Source organism: Patagioenas fasciata, chromosome 2 (genome assembly GCF_037038585.1).
Source record: "Patagioenas fasciata isolate bPatFas1 chromosome 2, bPatFas1.hap1, whole genome shotgun sequence".
NCBI lineage: Eukaryota > Metazoa > Chordata > Aves > Columbiformes > Columbidae > Patagioenas > Patagioenas fasciata.
The window spans coordinates 69,921,980-69,939,543 of NC_092521.1; the positions used below are offsets into that span (position 1 = coordinate 69,921,980).

A 17,564-nucleotide genomic window follows, 5' to 3' on the forward strand; every position below is an offset into this window, starting at 1 on the left:
TTCTGGCTTCTGGAATGAGTTAGTCATAATCCTCCATGCAGGAACACTGTCCATTCCCTGCCCACTGCCCCACTTCCCTCCCCTCCAAAAGAAAAAGAAAAAAGCAAACAAGGAAAGTCACCAGAGCAGATGAGATTGTGCTGTATTCGTAGTAGATACTTTGTATTTCTTTTTAGACATCAAAGCAGGATATATTTCTGTAATACCTGGAGTTTTAATGTATCATAGTTGGGCTGAAGGTGTGCAGGTATGGAAATTCCTTACAGAACAGTATATGCCTGAGAATGAAAAAAAAAAAAAAAAGATAATTGAAAGATAATTGAAATGGTATTTAGACTTATGTAACACCATTTGTAGTAAGTAGTTGTTCCCATGGGCTCAGCAGGCTTTGCTGTAAACATGGTAGAACTCCAGGTGGCAGCAAACACCATCAAAGCGCTCTGCAAAACTGAGTAAAATACTCTGCAACATTAGTGGATGACAACGGTACAACTATGCCATATGGTAGTAGTCAAAGGGGACCAAAAGTTTTCAGGAGCAGAGGCAGTGCGAGAGTACTGCCTTGGCAAAAAGAGGATTTTCAATCAAAGCAACCTACATAATATGACTGATCAGTCAGAGGCAATGCAAGTCAAAACAGGTTTAAAAAATAGCTTTGGATTTAAAGCAGTATTTTATATGCTCTGGAAAGTTATTCTTAGGGGATCTCAACTGTTTTGTGATAATTTCCAATTTTTTTTTGCAAGTAAAATATTATCTTAATGGAAAAAACATACAAGCACTCTACATCAGCAAGTAAGGTTATGTATTAAATGCTAGTCATTATAAGCAGTTTCTTTGCTTTGAAAACTTCAGCAAAACTGCTAATGGAATACATTGCTAGTTAAAATTTAAAACACATCTTGACAGTCTTATATAGCAAATTTGACAGAACCTTTCCTGCTGAAAAGTGGCAAAGTATAAGACTTAGAGCTTCAAGAAACATTTTTGCTTCAAGGCATAAATACCAGCTGTTAGTACTAAGTACTGGGACAGAACTGCCAATTTGATCAGAAATGAATAATTCTGTTGCCTACTAAGTGACATCTGTTTTGACCCTTGTAAATGATAGGAAGATGGGACCCAAAATATTTATCATTATTAATATGCTACGGGTATTGAGCATTTTACAAATAAATGGAGAAATTTAATTATTTGTGAATGTTGAATAGTCACTGAACAGATTATTGGTGAGTGATAGGGCAGCTGAGCCACCAGTTAGAATAACTGCATGCTATCCAGATCATGTTTTGGATGTGACATCTTCAAGCACTTGTTAAATCTAAATCATTTGATATCTTAATCTCTTGGATTTTTTTGTGGATTCTGTTATATGTGAACATTCACTCGACTTGTAGGCGTAATATTGCAAATGATTTTTAGTTAATGTTAAATCTGACAGTGTTCGTTGTCACTGAATTAATAAATAGGTTTAGTTGTACTTTAAGAAGAATGAATGGAATTGAGAGGGATGCTGTACTTAGAGGAGAGTCAAAATAAAGAGACTTAAAGCCCTGATTTGTCTTGAAGTGATTATGTGGTCATACAGTGAATCATCTTTTATAAAAAATGGGTAGCGGGGGGTGGAGAGGAGAGGGACTGAGAGAGTTTTGGTATTTTAGCGTATTGTCTACCTTTTTGTTGTGGGTGGAGGGTTTTTTGCTTAGTCTACAAAGTTAGTTTTCTCTGTCCTGCATTTCTGCTGGCTCTATGTTAGGGTAAAAACAGACCTTAACAGCAACTGTGTAAGCCAAGAATGACTCCAAAAACTTAGTTATTGAAGTTTAATCTAAGTCAAGAAATGTGGTAAGAAAGAACCAGAAGCACAAAGCTTGACTGGTACTGGTTTAGGCAGAGTAGCACTAGGATTAAGAAAGGATTTTTTTTTTTTTTTTTTTTTTTTTTAATAAATGAGTTGCATCTCAGTAAATAAAACTCAAAGTTTATATAATTTATTGGGAAGTTCAGAATGCAGAACTTTTAGATAAGCAGTTCAGTTCTTTACTGTTTGAGGCAGAAAGTAAAGTGGCGCAAGTATTTCAAGAACTGACCTAACAGGAGAGGTGGATGTGATTTCAACTTGCCATTAACTTCTCTTTGGCAATGAGGTAAATTATTGTAGTAGTGTTAATGAAATTCCTGTTTCTTTCTGGTTCTGTAATTGAAAGAGAAAAGAATTTTCAGAAATGGGCACACATTCGGTTTTCCACTTCTTTTGTGCAGGAGGGGGATTGTTCATTCCATCACCTCTCTTGTTCATAACTGGCAAATACACTCTCATATGTCAGTGAAGGACATTGCTCTATAACTGAGGTGTATCTCTCTCATGGGCAGTGAGGAATGAATGATATGCCATTGTCCCACTTGTTGAGAGCGATACAAAAACCGTGGTAAGAACAGAGGTGACCTTCAATATAGTTCATACCTGATGAGATCTAAGGTGCTGTGAAACATTATCACTTCTGACACTTCTAGCAGCAACCTTCCAAAACCCTGTCATGGTGGTTTTTTCAGGCAAATATGACTTGATCAGACCTTAAATAGCTTTCCCAAGGCATCCATTTAATTCCAGCTGATCACAGATTTCTTTTTCCAGAATGTGTAGGTTTTCAGTTGTTGATGTATGGCAGACAAAATTTAGATATTTTAGACAAATCTTGTTTTGCTGTAGGAAGGTGTAGAAGTTTGTTTAATTTAGCAAAACTGATAAGCACCAATTTCAATTGTAATGCTTACCTTAGAAAATCTTTATTCATACTATGTATATATACGAATGAGGTGTTCAGTTCTCTATGAAATTACCACATAAATTATGTAGCAATGTTAATAATTGAAGTGAAAAATAAATTAACACTCATTCTTACAGTTTTCATCCTTCTACAATTATGATTTTAACTGCAAAGTTTGTTTAGTTGTTCACACAAGTGCATGATGTTTTGCACATTATGAAGCCAATTCTGTGAAGTCTGTGCGAAATTTCAGATGTTGTATGACCAGCCTTGTCATGCCATTAGGGTCTTAAATTTTGTTCCTTTAGTCACAGTTGTCATCTGATTTTTAAGTTACACAAACTTGACACATTTAACATTTGTGCAGTTTAGTGAAGGATGTCATCAAGTTTTTGCTGCAAGAATAGATTTGGTGGGAGAGAATTGCTATGTGAACTATTTAAAGAGTAAATGAGGAAGAATCTCAATTTGAAAAAGGCCTTTCCTCCTTAGCTAAAGTTTTTCCTTTGAGTTTCTTGACATTTATCTACCACTCAACACAGGAGGTACCTGCATATTATTCATTGAACATCTAACAGCTATAATCTTTTAGGCTTGCTGTACACTTTATTATTTTTCATTATTTTGTCCCGCTAAACATTGATTAGTATTTCATGGTCTGTTTGTTTCTTTTAGGGTGAACATATTAAAAATTTCCTTTAAAAGGAAAAAGTTTTTTATACAACAACGGCAAAAACATGTAAGTAGGCATTTAATTTTATATTGCTGCAGTGGTCATGTGGGGGTTTTTGTTTGTTTGTTTGTTTTCTTAAATGTTAAGACAACAAATGCTGATCAAAAATCTCTCTGGTAACTTGCCTTTGAAATTCTGTTTCGTTAAGTTGCCTTTGCTTTTCTTGTTCTCTTAGCCTTGCTCTGTTTCACATTTTATTTTCCTTTCTAGAATCCTTCCATATTCAGTCTATCCAATTGTATCTTTCCCATGCAGGTTTTTCCTTCCATGGAGATTTCGGGAATATGCAAATCTTCATCCTTTCTCCAGTACTTAGTAACCCAATGTATTTCCCTTTTCTTGCCAGCATCTGCTGCTCTTTTCTTTGATACTTTCCCTGCTCTGTAAAGTTGCTCAATGCAGTCAATCTACTAAACAGCTGCCTAACCCATCTAGGTGGACTTTGTGAGGTCTTTTCTGTTTATGGGGCTCAGAGTTATGAGAGAAAGGAAAGTTCCCAGAGAAAAGGGGAGTTTTGCAGCTGAAAGATGTGTTTGGAAAGGGGGACAGTACACCTCCTGCGGTGTGTAACACAGAGGGCTTCAGAAGTTGTCAAAATATGTGAAGATAGTTGATAAAAGTGGTATAAAATTTCTCTGCTGTTAAGAGTTGTGTTCATAATGCTGTGTGCTTTTTCAGAGCATTTGTAATATTAGTCTATTTACTAAGGAAAAAAATATCTTGATTACAGTATTGTGCTGCCACATTGTGAACAGGTAAGTTATCTTTTCATAAAGAGAGGAGAATATTTAATAAGACACGAAAAGCACCGAAATTAGTCATCTGTAGATACATAAATATCTTAATTCAGTTAAGGACAGAACTCAAATAGATAGTAAAAAGTAAATATTAAATTACACATAAACTTTATGAAGTCTCTTACTGGTAGTAAATGAGCTCTTAAACTGATAGGAGCTGTGTAGCTGGGGTCCTTCTGCCCTAGAAAACTCTCAGACCTACCTCTCCTCCCTGCAGGAGACTTGGCCACTGTGTCTTCTTTTGTGCTACTTCTCCTTGGGGACTGGGTGGTGGTTCCAAGGGGTGCTTTAAGGGATGCCAGGCTCCTGTTTCATGGATAACTCCCAGGCTAGCAGAGTGCCCCGTTGGTGTCCTAGGGCACATCATATGTGCATTAGGAGGAGTGTGGCCAGTAGGTTGAGGGAGATTATCCTCTACTCTGCTGTGCCCTGGTGAGGATGCGTCTGGACTACTGTGTCCAATTCTGGGCTCCCCAGTTTAAGAAGGATGAGGAATTACTGGAGGGAATCCAGTGGAGGGATTTGAAGATGATGAGGAGTCTGGATCCTCTTTCTTATGAAGGGAGACTGAGAGAGCTGGGTCTATTCAACCTGAAGAAGAGACGGTTGAAAGGGGATCTCGTGAACGCTTATAAATACCTCCAGGGTGGTTGTCAAGAGGGTGGGACCAGACTCTTTTCAGTGGTGCTCAACAATAGGATGAGAAGCAATGGGCATAGAAACATGTGAGGTTCCGTCTGAATATGAGGAGAAACTTCTTTACTCTGAGGGTGCCAGAGCACTGGAACAGGCTGCCCAGGGAGGTTGTGGAGTCTCCTTCTCCGGAGATATTCAAAACCCACCTGGACACATCCCTGTGTGATCTTTTCTGGGTGAACTTGCTTTAGCAGGTAGGTTGGACTAAATGATCTCCAGAGGTCCCTTCCAACTTTGACCATTCTGTGACTCTGTAACAAGACGACCTCTTGACCTACACTGAGTAGAGGGTCTGCTGAATAAAGATTGCCAGGGAGGCTTTTTTACCCAAAAGGAGAATGTTTTCATCTCTTTTCTCTCCCGTGTTTTTTTTTCCCCCTTGCAGTTTGGTGGGTATCTTCCAAATATGAGGAGTGTGCATCTATGTACACGTTCTTACTTTTCAGGGCTCATGTGTAAACAAAGTTAGGATTTAGAGATATGTGTAAGCTTAGTGCAGTAACACTATAGTATGCACAAATGACAGCTTTCTCTTTTGAAAGAGTGTGTCCTAACCCACTGTAGAGGTGTCTTTAGTTTTTTTGCAAGCTGTAAGCTTTTAAATATACTGTTTATATGCAAACTTGTCTCAGTCTGTTCATATATATTTTGCTGTGTGAAGAAATGAGTGGTTGGGAAACCATTCTGTTGTCTTGTGAGTGTAATTGTATTTGTATTTAACTCAGTGTAATTATATTACATGTTGTATGTAATTGTACTTATCTACTTCTGGATTTGTGGATTAAAAATTCACTGATAAGCATTCATTTTAAATTATAAATATCTTCATGTGTACAAATATGGGCAAGCTTATGGACAGCAGTTTCCAAATGTGTCTGTGAGAATAAAGATATGAACAGAACTCTCCCTGGCAATGATTAGTAACAGTGGATAGTAAAGTGAGTGTATTTACAGGATTTTTTTTTTTAGTATGGAAGAATTACGTGTCAATATATAACAGTTCCTGGACTTAATGATCATATACAATGTGTTTGTTACATAAAGATTTGACTGCTGTCAAGAATTGAATTTCTGAAGACAGTGTCACCTTTGAAGAGGGCAGCATTCTTAAAGTTTGTTCAGTTAAGTGTTTGATAAATGATGACAGTTCAAGGCCCTTGATTCTTTTAGTTAATCTCCTCTTATGCGATCATAGTTTTTTATTTCATAACCCACTAAGATTACAGTAATGCACACTGTATCATGCTTAAAGCTACAGAACTGTAGGAAAAATAGGGCTAGCCACATGACCTTTTTACTCTTTCACAATAGATATGAAAAAGCAGACTAAGTGTGCTATTAAATCTCTAGATATATCCATCCTCAACAGTGAGGCCCCTTGGCTTGAAATTTAGGGTAGCACACCTGCAGTACTTCAGTGGTATTGCTTGGAAAGCTTGCTGCTGCAGTGCAATGGGAGTGGGTAGCTGGACTACTAGGGGTTTTCTCCAGAATGGTGGGTCTCATGAGGGGTTTGTGAGGGCAGATGACTGAGGTGGTGTCAGCCTTTGGCTTGACCATATTTTTGCTTAGAAATACATGAGGAAATAGGTAAATGAGACTGAAAGCAGGGAAGGTGGAAGAATGTTGGGTAAGTAGAGCAGATACTATGTATTCATAGGCAGGGTTTTATTAAAGGGAGTCCAGCAGCACGCTACTAAGATGAGGGGGCTAGAGCACCTTTCTTATGAGGAGACACTGAGGGAACTGGGTCTGTTCAGCCTAGAGAAGATAAGGCTGAGAGGGGATCTCATCAATGTTTATCAGTATCTCAAGTGTGGATGTCAAGAGGATGAGACCGGACTCCTTTCAGTGTTGCCCAACGATAGGATGAGGGGCAACGGGCACAGGCTGAAGCATAGAAGGTTCTATCTGAATATGAGGAGAACTTCTTTACTCTGAGGGTGCCAGAGCACTGGAACAGGCTGCCCAGGGAGGTTGTGGAGTCTCCTTCTCCGGAGATATCCAAAACCCACCTGGACACATCCCTGTGTGATCTTTTCTGGGTGAACTTGCTTTAGCAGGTAGGTTGGACTAAATGATCTCCAGAGGTCCCTTCCAACCCCAACCATTCTGTGAAAGGTGGTGACAATGCTATAACATTTCAGAGTTTTGTATGTTATATTTAGATTTCTTTACAAAATCTACAGAATGTTCTCAAAGGCTATGGATTTGCAGTCATCCGAGATGTGCCATGTTTCAATGATTTATTCTCCTTCTTTCTCTTCTTATTTTCTTTCCTTATGTCCCTGTTCTGAAGACTCAGTTTGCCTTATCTCATTCTCTCCCTGCTACTCACCTCCTTTTTTACCCTCCCACTGCTTCAGTCTGTTGATCAACTATTTGATAGAACTAGGCAATATTTCTGTTTCTGCTGAAGAGCTGCTTAAGAACTGGGGAGCAAGACTGATGAATCAGTGAATGTCTGATGCTATAAAAGCTCATGATGTGTGGACTTAATGAAGGTTACAAGATTTAAGGTAGAAATAGGAACTATGCTGGCTTACGGGAAGCATTTTTAAGCATCCAGAAATTAAACTTTATTTCCAATGTGCTTATCTAATGCTTAAAACCAACTTCATTTTTCTGCATATTAAAATATATTTTTACTTGCTCTGCTTGTAGATATTTTCAAATTCTCTCTGAAAGGAAGAGGCATACATGTGATTCAAAGTTCTTCACTGATGCTGAAATAGCAAGACACCCAGTATAGATATTGAGAATTGTTCCCTTTAATGACCACGAATCTATCTAATCCTCATTTCTTGATAATTATTAAAATACCATTCTTTTTGAACTTGAGTTGAAGTATGTTGGACATTAGATCATTGGATCCTGCTAGAATTCTCTTCATCTTTAAAACAGTGCATAGATTTAGTAGCATGACTTACAAGGTGGCCTGTTAGTGAGCCAGATGGTTATATTAACAAAAGATTTTGTTAATTTAAAAATTTAGTAAGTCTTTCTGAAACTGCTGAAAGTATTTTTCCTAGTTTAAGTCCACATTTAAACTTTTAACCCTCTTAGGAGCTACTTAGAAGTTTCTGTGACAGCAGTTGGAAGAACACCCTTGTGATGTAGAGAGCAAGATTCATTACTATTTTCAAACCTAAATTTAAAACCAGAATATTTGGTGTACTTAATTCATTGTCTTTACACTATAGCTTTTCAGTATAATTGAGATGTTTGAAAAAACTTATTTTTGTGGCAACTGAAAGGCCAGTGCTCTAGGATAGCAAAATATCTATATGCTTCCTTTTTTTGTTTGTCTTCTGGAGTAGGAAAGCACTTCAAGTCATATTCAACCAACCGAGTACGTCAGAAATGCCATTTGTCATTAAATCTTTGATGTATACTTTTTATATTGCAAGAAATTCTGAGTTAAACGACTACTATGCTTTTATGCTTCATTTTGTATAAGCTAATTAGAAGCAACTGTGGCAAACTGACAGAGAGGAATTGGTTCCAGTATGTGTGAGGCTCAAATAATAAACCCTATTTCTAAAAAAAAAAAAATAAAAAAGAAAAAAGTATTTTAAAAAAATGTTTTACTAGAGAGAAAGTGTACCTGAAAGATTGCAATCAGTTAAAAGTTTTGCAGTGCCTATATAAAATCAAGAGGCACATCCTTTTTATCTTTCCCTTGAGATTCTCATCAGTTTTCTTAAATAATGACTTCAGGCATGGATTCTCTAAATTAGTCATAAAGTGATTTGCAGAATATGGCATTGATCTCTGATGCATGACATTTGTAAACTTTGCCAAGAAATAGAAAGAATACAAGAAAAATAGAGTATTCCACCCAAAATGGTCTCTAGTTACTTCTTTATGGGATTGTTGCTGTGAACAAACAAAAGGACAATGGCAACTAGAAACTGAGGTGTTATTCAGGTGGAACCTCTATTTCTTGCTGGACAGTATGAGAAAGAGCTTTATTAGATCTTTCTGAGACTTTGAATAAAAAGTCTTTGCAACCCAAATCCTGACTTTCTCCAAAGTGTGAACTAGAATTCACTGATATGTTTGCCTGCCTGGTTATATGCTGAGATGTCAAAATTCAGTCATAATTCAGAGCAAGTGGAAAAGATAAGCAATGAAATAAAAAACTTGATCTTTTTCACTGAAGTGCTGAGCTGTGATAGCAATTATCTCATGTTGCATGTTATCTTCCTTTCTTTGCTTTACTCTTAGTTCCGCTTTCTTTGCATCAATAACTATATTAACTAACTATTTATCATGTGCAAAACTGTCTTGGGATCTAATATAACTTAACAAGTGCTACAGCTGGTGAGGGTGTAAACATGGATGGCACAATTGTGTTACACATAGATTTCACTGGCACTTTGGCACTGAAGTTACAAATGAGAGTTTGTATCAAGACACACAGCTTTGTATTCTGCTTCCTTTTGATGTCCTCATTGTGGCCTCATGTTATCATCCAGAAAGCAGGACTGGATTTGAACAGCAGTAGTGTGGCACCTCCAGTCCCATCACAACTACTGTCTTTCCCACAAGATGGATCACTGTTAACATCTTTAGTATCTTCTAAAAGACTATCAAGCAGATGCATTTTGCATGCTATGGCTCTTGAAAGAACATTATTGAATTGAAGCCTTGTGTAAAGAGTTTGAATTCAAAGATTGAGGGGTATTTTCCTTTCTACATTGCACCTTTAATGGAATGTTTAAAAGAGTTTTGTCATAGGAGGTCAAGACCTGACTGGAAACCTGAAACTATATTTGACAGTTTAATATTACACTGGTATATACAAAATATTTACCACTTTCAACTTAAATATTTCATTAACACTTAAAGGATTAAGAACTGAAAAAAACTTAATCATTTTTCAGTATTGCTCAAACTTTTAAAGTGTTCATTTTGCAGGTTTAGAATGGCATGTAGCACAGAGCTATTTTGGCCATCTCCAGCTCAAAATCTACTATATGTTGATTTTTGTGTTTTCCTAAGTGCATTTTTTCTTTTTAAGTTCAAGGTAATTTTATTGTTGTTTTATGACCTTGTTTACTGTGTTTGATCTGCTTGTATATATTGAAACATGGTGTTTTCTACTGTTACAGAATGAATCCAGAGAGCATATTGTTGCCTTCAACATGTTAAATTACAGAGCATGCAAAAATCTATGGAAATCTTGCGTAGAGCATCACACATTTTTTCAGGCAAAGAAGTCACTACCTCATGAAAAAAAGATACTGTCACATTATTGGACCCTGGGTTCTAGAAATCCAGCAAAGTAAGTATGGTGTGAAAGCATATTTTGCTTTATAATGGGAACAGAAGGATTTGTGTCAGTGATAGCTCAAGTTAGAGTGTCAAGAGTTCAGTTCTGTCCACACCTGTGTCCCAATCTGTATGTGAACTATTTGACAAGTTATATAACTGTGGTTTTAGTTTCTGCAATGTGACATCATTACAATAGAATTTTCCTTATAATTTCCTAAAAGATACTTGATCATGATTATATTTTAGTGGTATTGTTAAAGCTTGCTGTTTAGGGTATAAAAACACTAGAAAGTAAAAATGTGATGTAGCTACTGATCCAATAATAGTTAGCAGAACAGATTTGTTTTGAACTGTTTACCCACTAGGGTCATATACACAGTCTTTTTAATATGTTAGGCAGTTTCTGGAGTGCATCATACAAACCACTTATTACTGACATTGAGACGTCTCACCCGAGCATTCAAGATATCACTTTTGTGACATTTTTACTCTTTTATTTTCCTCATAGAGTTCTGTTGGTCATGGGCGTGGTAGTTTCACAGTAGTATCTAAGATATAGTTCCCTTAAAGTAAAATATCAAGCCTGTCATTTTGCTATATGAGGTTGGGGTTGTTACTTCCCATATGCACCAACTGGGCCCTAACTTCATTAAACTTCATCTGCCAGTTTATTGTCTAGTCACCTGAGGTAATATTGTCCTTCTGCATTTCTTCACAATTGACCTTTATTTTTGCCCCAAACAGGTATCTCTTTAAGACTTCACTGCTGATTTTTTTTTTCACTGTAAATCTAAAACTTTTTTTTCTATTATCTTTTATGTCACAAGTGGATAGGTAATTCCTACAAGTGAGGACCCTGCTCCCTAGCTCTTTAGGTTCTTTATGGGTTTAAGGGACCTTGTGAATTGTCTTTTTGAAATCTTACATAGATTAAATCACTAGTTTAAAGTGGGAGGTTATACTCATGTCATTCTGCTGTTTCATCTTAGAGGCTTTTAGATTCTTTTTTTTAAAATAAGTATCTGTCCCAGTGTTTTCTTTCATTATGTTGATTTGTTCTGTTGTTTCATTTATCAGCAATTCAGCTACAGATATGTCATGTTGTGTGTTATCATCTTGTCTATGTCCTATCCCCACCTACCCCTGAAAAAAATTCTGTCACAAAATATATCCAAAATATTTCGTACTGATAGTGAATGAAAAAGAAAGTGTTATGTCATTGTCTTCTCTGAATGTGAGATTTTGGAGGGTTCTTTGGTGCTTGATCATCTAGAGTCTCTGTAGACTCTCTAGAAACCTGCTTGTTCTGATGATTTTTTTGGGAGGTATTTTTATTGTTTTTGTTTGTGGGTTGGTTTTTGTTTTTTTTTTTTTTTGCAGCGTATTCCCTTAACAGTTTAACTTTACATTAACTTGTCAGACTGATTGTCTCTTTCCTAGGTGGATAAGCTTCAACTTTTGAATGGTATCGTACTTCAAATAGCTTTAAGCAGTAAGAAGGTTGATAAAATGTTGTTTTCCGTTGGAGTGGAATTCCATAATTTTGCCTAGTACTAGTACTGAAGCAAGTGAAAACAAGTAGTTGTATAAATAGTAATGTAATTTTCTAATGTTTTACAGACCTGTATTTTGAGCATTAGCTCCTCTATGGAGTGATATGGACTTGTTCTTCCTGTAGTGAAGGTTTAGAGATGACTTCCTCAAAGCTTGTAGGATTGTCATGTCTTGGAGTCCTTTATTTCTCTCAGACTTGCAAACAGATTGAAAATCCTGATGCTTTTATATACACATGCATGCACAGGCATTGCACAGCCCCTGTAATATTAAGAAAGAAAACAGTATGAGTTCCAAAGGGTACCAGTTTGGTATCATTCAAATTTTTACCCAACACGTGGTTTTTTGATAAATTTGTTGTTAAAATGTCTTAAAAGCCTGTAGCATGCAGGATAGCTCTCATTTTTTAATAGAGTTACTAAAAAAACTGGGTTTCAAGTAAGTTCATTTTCTGAGGCATTATCTCTGGTGAATTGTTTTTTTAGGCTCTTAAGGAATTTCTAGGGAGAACTATTCATTGTGGTACCATCCATCAGCTTAATGGTATCACTGGTGCTAATGCATTCCTTGGCTTTGTTAATGCAGCAACAAGTATGAAATTTAGGATCCACATGAGGCAGAAATGACTTTGCAACCTTTGCTATCAGAGACTGCTAAAGTACATAAGCAACAGTCATTTTGGAAGTCTTTTAGTAGTTCCTGTCAGCTTGGTCACTGTCGCTCAGGAAATTTTCTCAAAAGTTTTAAAAAAAGGTGTGAACAAATCACTTCTGAAGTCATCTGTCGTATATTGATGATTTTTACTTTTCTACTTGTTTGACTGTGGAATGCTGTAAGAGACAACATGAGTTTCCATGTCCCTTTTCAGGGATTGCTCTGAACTCATGTGGAAGCTATGCAACCAAAAGAAAAAAAGGAATTCTGCAGTCTCCATCATGAAGGGGAGCAAAATTTTGCATTGAAAAAACCAACAAAATCCCCACCAACGATGTCATACAATTGTGGAGGATTTAGGATCAACTTGGCTTCAGTGATTCATTTTTGAAGGGGGGTTACTTTCAGGTTTTACCATGTTAAGTATCACAAGTTTTCATCTGGAATTTGTAGCTTTCTTGTACTGTATTCTTTTACACTCATGTGAGGCAGATATCCTAGCGTTTATTGCATCAGTTCAAATAGTTCATCTCTTGGAACCCTTTAGTACAACTTCCTATGAGCACATTTCTGTGGCTTTCTACATTCTCTTAGGTTAAGGTACTAGTGAAGTTCCATTTAAATTAGGCTGCTGAGTTGTATAAATCACCTGTAAGCCTTATTCTAAGGGGAGGTTGAATCACATCTCCCAGATTCTGAAAGGGAAGTTCTTTCAACGTTTCTGGACTGGATGCTGAATAACCTCTCCTAGGCACATTATTATTCCTTGCTGAAAAGCAAAAAGTGTACATACTTTTTCCACAAAGGATAACCTCAGTAATAAATGGGAGCAAGGAACTGTCAATTCGAGATATTACAGCCCGTTCCAGAAAGGCACTGGCAGCCTCTCAGTATGTTTACTGAGAAATATCCTCATATTTGACATCTGAAGAACAGCTGCTTGGAGTTCAGGAGATTGTTATATACCTTAACTGAAATATCTAGAAAAAGTATTGTTAAAGTGATTCTGTGATTAGAGTTTGGGGTTAGGGCTCTGGTTTCCGTCACACAAGTTCCATTGCACCTCAGAAGTCACCTGCATTGGAAAATGCATGAATAGGCACTTGTAAAAAAGGAAAGCTGATTAATGCACAATTTCTGGAATTCTTCAAGATACAAGTTTCATAATAGATCTTCTTTTTCCACTTTCCTTCTCTGTTCTACCCATGTAAGGCTTCTTTGAAAGAACTCTTCATTTTTGTAGAAGACCAGAGGAGTTGGTGCCTTGTCATTGCTATTCAGAAGACTTACAGAAATAAAACGGATAATACAGGCAAAAGTTTCTCCTGAATTCATGGACTGTGTTTGCTAAGCTTAAAAATATACGTAGGCGACTGATTTTAATGTGTAGATGCTTCATATTAAGTCTTCCCTCTTGGTTTTTATGCTGGGAGAAGCTTTAGAAGTATACATTTAGATATTGAAGGAATTAATTTGTTTTAAAATAATGAACAAGGCATATAAGATACTTCAGAATATAAAAAGTTTTGGATTGCTTTTTGTCTTGTATAAAGAAAAGCAGTACAGTGCAAAGCATACTTAAGGTTTGATATTAGCATGAGTAATAACCACAGCATAAACAACCTTTTTCTTTTTTTTGCTATGTAAAATTGTGACATTTCAGCTCCATGCTCTGCTATCCCAGCCACCCATTATGTTCAGCTCAGGACATAGTGAGCCAAAGGTGGGATCCCTGTAACTCATAAATTGCTTCTTTTCCATGAGGAGTTATAGGCCTATGAACTTGAGGATGAGCAGCTTCTCTCTCTGCTTGTCTTGTGGAATGCTATGTAAAAAGGTAGTTTATATCAATTTTGATCTACTTTAAAAATTTATTTGTATTGTATAATTCTACTAGTAAGATATTTTTATTGGTTTCCTTGCTGAGGTTCTGATTCTGATGTAACTCTTGCTTTGTCAGCTTCTTATCACAGGAAACAGTTTAGACTTGGAGATCCCTTTACATGTCAGATCTTTTGCTAATGACTTATTCCTATAAGGAACACATCACTCACATGTGGCTTCCTTCTGGAAACAGAGAGTGATCTGGTGTAGCTCTTATTTGCTGAGGCAGCAGGTAGATGGTTAAAATAGTCCTGTACTCAGTGAAGCTGTTAGTAAATTGTTACCCCTGTATGAGTTTTAACAGGGGACATCTGGAATCTTTTGCCTATATGTGAACCATGTTTTGTCAGGCACTTAGTTCAGTGCCAATAGGACATACCGAATTTCCTGTTTTCCCCTCCATCTACTTAAACACAATTGGGTTAAAAATAACTCCCAGAAAAGAAGGTATTTTTACCCAGCTAGTATTGTATCAGGAGTTAACAAACAGCTTGATTGCCACAGATGAAGGACAGCAAATGACTCTGTGAGACTGGAAATGCAGAAGTAAGGAAGAGTAAGCACAGGGGACTCTTTAGAACACATTAATTATAAAATTGACTTTCATAAGCATATTTTATTTCCTTTATGTTTTCTGTACAGAATAATTCACATATGCTTTTTTTTTTCTTTTCAGATCTGTAAACAGCCAGTACTGCAGAAAAGTTATAGGTGGGATGGTTTGGAACCCATCTATGAGACGGTCTTTATCTGTTGAGCATCTAGAGACCAAAAGCCTTCCTTCTCGATCGCCTCCTGTTACCCCTAATTGGTAAATCTAGTTTCAGCCTTTCCCATACTCCATACTCTACCTGGGGGCCAACAACAAGCGGACTACTGCAGGGGTCTGTCCTGGGATCTGTCCTGCTTGGTGTTTTTTTGACTTGAAGTGCTTGCTTATAAAGTTTGCAGGTGACAGCAGTTTAGGGGATAAGTCAATAAGCTTGGGGTAGGGCTTTTTTTCTAAAGGGACCTTGATAGTCTGGAGAAATGGGCCAATAGGAAATTTAATGAAGACAAATACGAAATCCTGGGAAAAAGTAATCCAGTGCAACAGTACTGCCTGTGATGCAACTCTCTGGGAAAGGACCTGGTAATCTTCATAGGCAGCAAGCTGTACACGAGTTATCTGGTATGCCCTGGCAGCAAAGAAGTCACAGCAACTTGGCAGTATTAACAACAGCATGGATGTTAAATCAAGAGAAGTTATTATCCCCCTTTTGTTCAGCACTCATTAGAATGCTGCAGCCACCTCTGTGTTCAGTAACAGAAGAAAGACACCAACAAACTGGAGGGAGCTCAGCAAAGCAGTAGCCACCAAGGTAGTCAGGAGGCTGGAGCACTTTCCCTGTGAGGAGAAGCTGAGAAAAATGTGCTTGTTCAGTCCAGAGAAGCAGGCGTTTCCCAGATGCCTAATAACAGCCTGGCAATACTTAGGAGGAGGCTAGCTAGAGAATGAGATCAGGTTCTTCAGTGTCACATGGTGGTATGGCAGGATGAGGCAACAGGTATATGTTGAAACAAGAGATGCTCTGTCTGGATGTTATAAAAAACTGCTTCACCACCAGGACAGCTGAGCATTGGTTGCTTAGAGAAGCTGTAGGGTATCCATTTTACAAGTTTCTTGAGATCTGACTGGATAAAACCTTAAGAAGTCTGCTCTGACCTCAGTTGACCTTGTTTTGAGCAGGAAGTTGAACTAGATGGTCTCTGTAGGTTCCTTTCAGCCTGGATTATCCGATGATTATAACTTTAACAGTACAGGTAGCATTCTCGAGGTGGGAAGATAACCAAATCAGTTCAGTGTACTCAACCTAGCAGCACGTGATTGCCTAGTATACTATCCAAAATGTTTAAAAATTGATTATTTAAAGTGAGACCTATAGGCCTGTCATGAAGATTTCAGGACACAGATTGCAATAGGATAGGTATTTCACTTTGATAAAGTTTTATGAATTATTCTGATCCTCCAACTTGTGTTTGTGTTTAAGGCGGAGTCCTAGACTACGTCATGAAATTCGTAAACCACGACACTCATCTGTAGATAACCTTACAAATGAAATTAGTTATATTACTGAAACAGAGGATGTTTTTTATACATATAAGGGCTCTCCAACATCGAAGGACAGCGATTCAGAGTTCTCTCAGAACCGTAGTCCACAGAGGAGGTAAGGACTTCTACAAACAACTAATCTATTTTTGATTTTTTAAAAAAACCACCAAACAAAACCCAAATAATTTTACTATAAAACAAACATCGTTAGTTATAACATTAAAATGAATTTGAACAGTTTTGTGTTTGCATAAGATCTATTTTGACAAATTGCTAAACTGCAAATGCTGTGATATACAAAATGACAAGTTAAAAAGAAACCAACCCTTCATCCCTAAACAGTTCTCAGTAGTTGAGTTCTCAGTGAAATTAGATAAGATGTTAATATCTGTAATATTCAGTTTTCTAGTAATTTCTGCAGCCCTTTCCTACCTGTTATAAATTCTTCCTTTTTTGGGGGAGGAAGGCTTACTGAACTCTTAAGATCAGCTCAGCATTGTCAGTTGGAAGAGATCCTACATTTGAATAAACACTAGAACATGATAATGCCAGTGGTCGCACATCTTTTCTTCTGAGGAACTGCAGATTGCCTGTCTACAGGCAGTCTCTGCTTTTTGCCTTAAGGCACTTTTGCTGTGTTTCTTGAAGACCAACTTTATTCCCCCCTGAAGCAGTCTAATCACGGTTTGCTTCCAGGGCTCGAAACACCTGTCTTTGTGCACTGATTATTTGCTTGTTTATGTATTACATTTTATGTGTGGCTTCACTCTTATCTTGCAGAGGCATTTCCTAATGAGAAACTTAGGTTAACACAATACTGTTTTCTTCAAACTTTAATAAACTATCATTTTTACTACACTGCAGCAGAGAGGTTTCGATGAAACAAGGGCAAACTCAACATATTTGGGGTTTGTCACTGGGGTGTTTTAAATTGTGTTTCTGTTTTGCTGACTGAGTCAGATGAACCTTAGTACTAGTAGTGTCAGTAATAGCCATTATAATATGTAAAAGTCATGCCCCTAGATGTTGTGAATAGTCATAGATAGGAAGTGCTGTCTCTCTTGTGTTTTAACACTTAAATATTATACACTTTTAGAAGTATTTTC

The 17,564-nt window shown here is 37.1% G+C and overlaps 1 protein-coding gene across 5 annotated transcripts in view; it reads left to right on the forward strand.

Annotated features, from left to right (window-relative positions):
* Positions 1-17,564, forward strand: part of PTPN3 (protein tyrosine phosphatase non-receptor type 3) — a 171,720-nt gene that overhangs the window by 109,415 nt on the left and 44,741 nt on the right. For all 5 annotated transcript variants that reach the window (XM_071804386.1, XM_071804387.1, XM_071804388.1 and 2 more), the window contains 4 exons: positions 3,444-3,507; positions 10,112-10,284; positions 15,043-15,177; positions 16,397-16,573. In XM_071804386.1, coding sequence (XP_071660487.1) covers positions 3,444-3,507; positions 10,112-10,284; positions 15,043-15,177; positions 16,397-16,573 — 549 coding nt within the window. The remainder of the gene's footprint in view (positions 1-3,443; positions 3,508-10,111; positions 10,285-15,042; positions 15,178-16,396; positions 16,574-17,564) is intronic.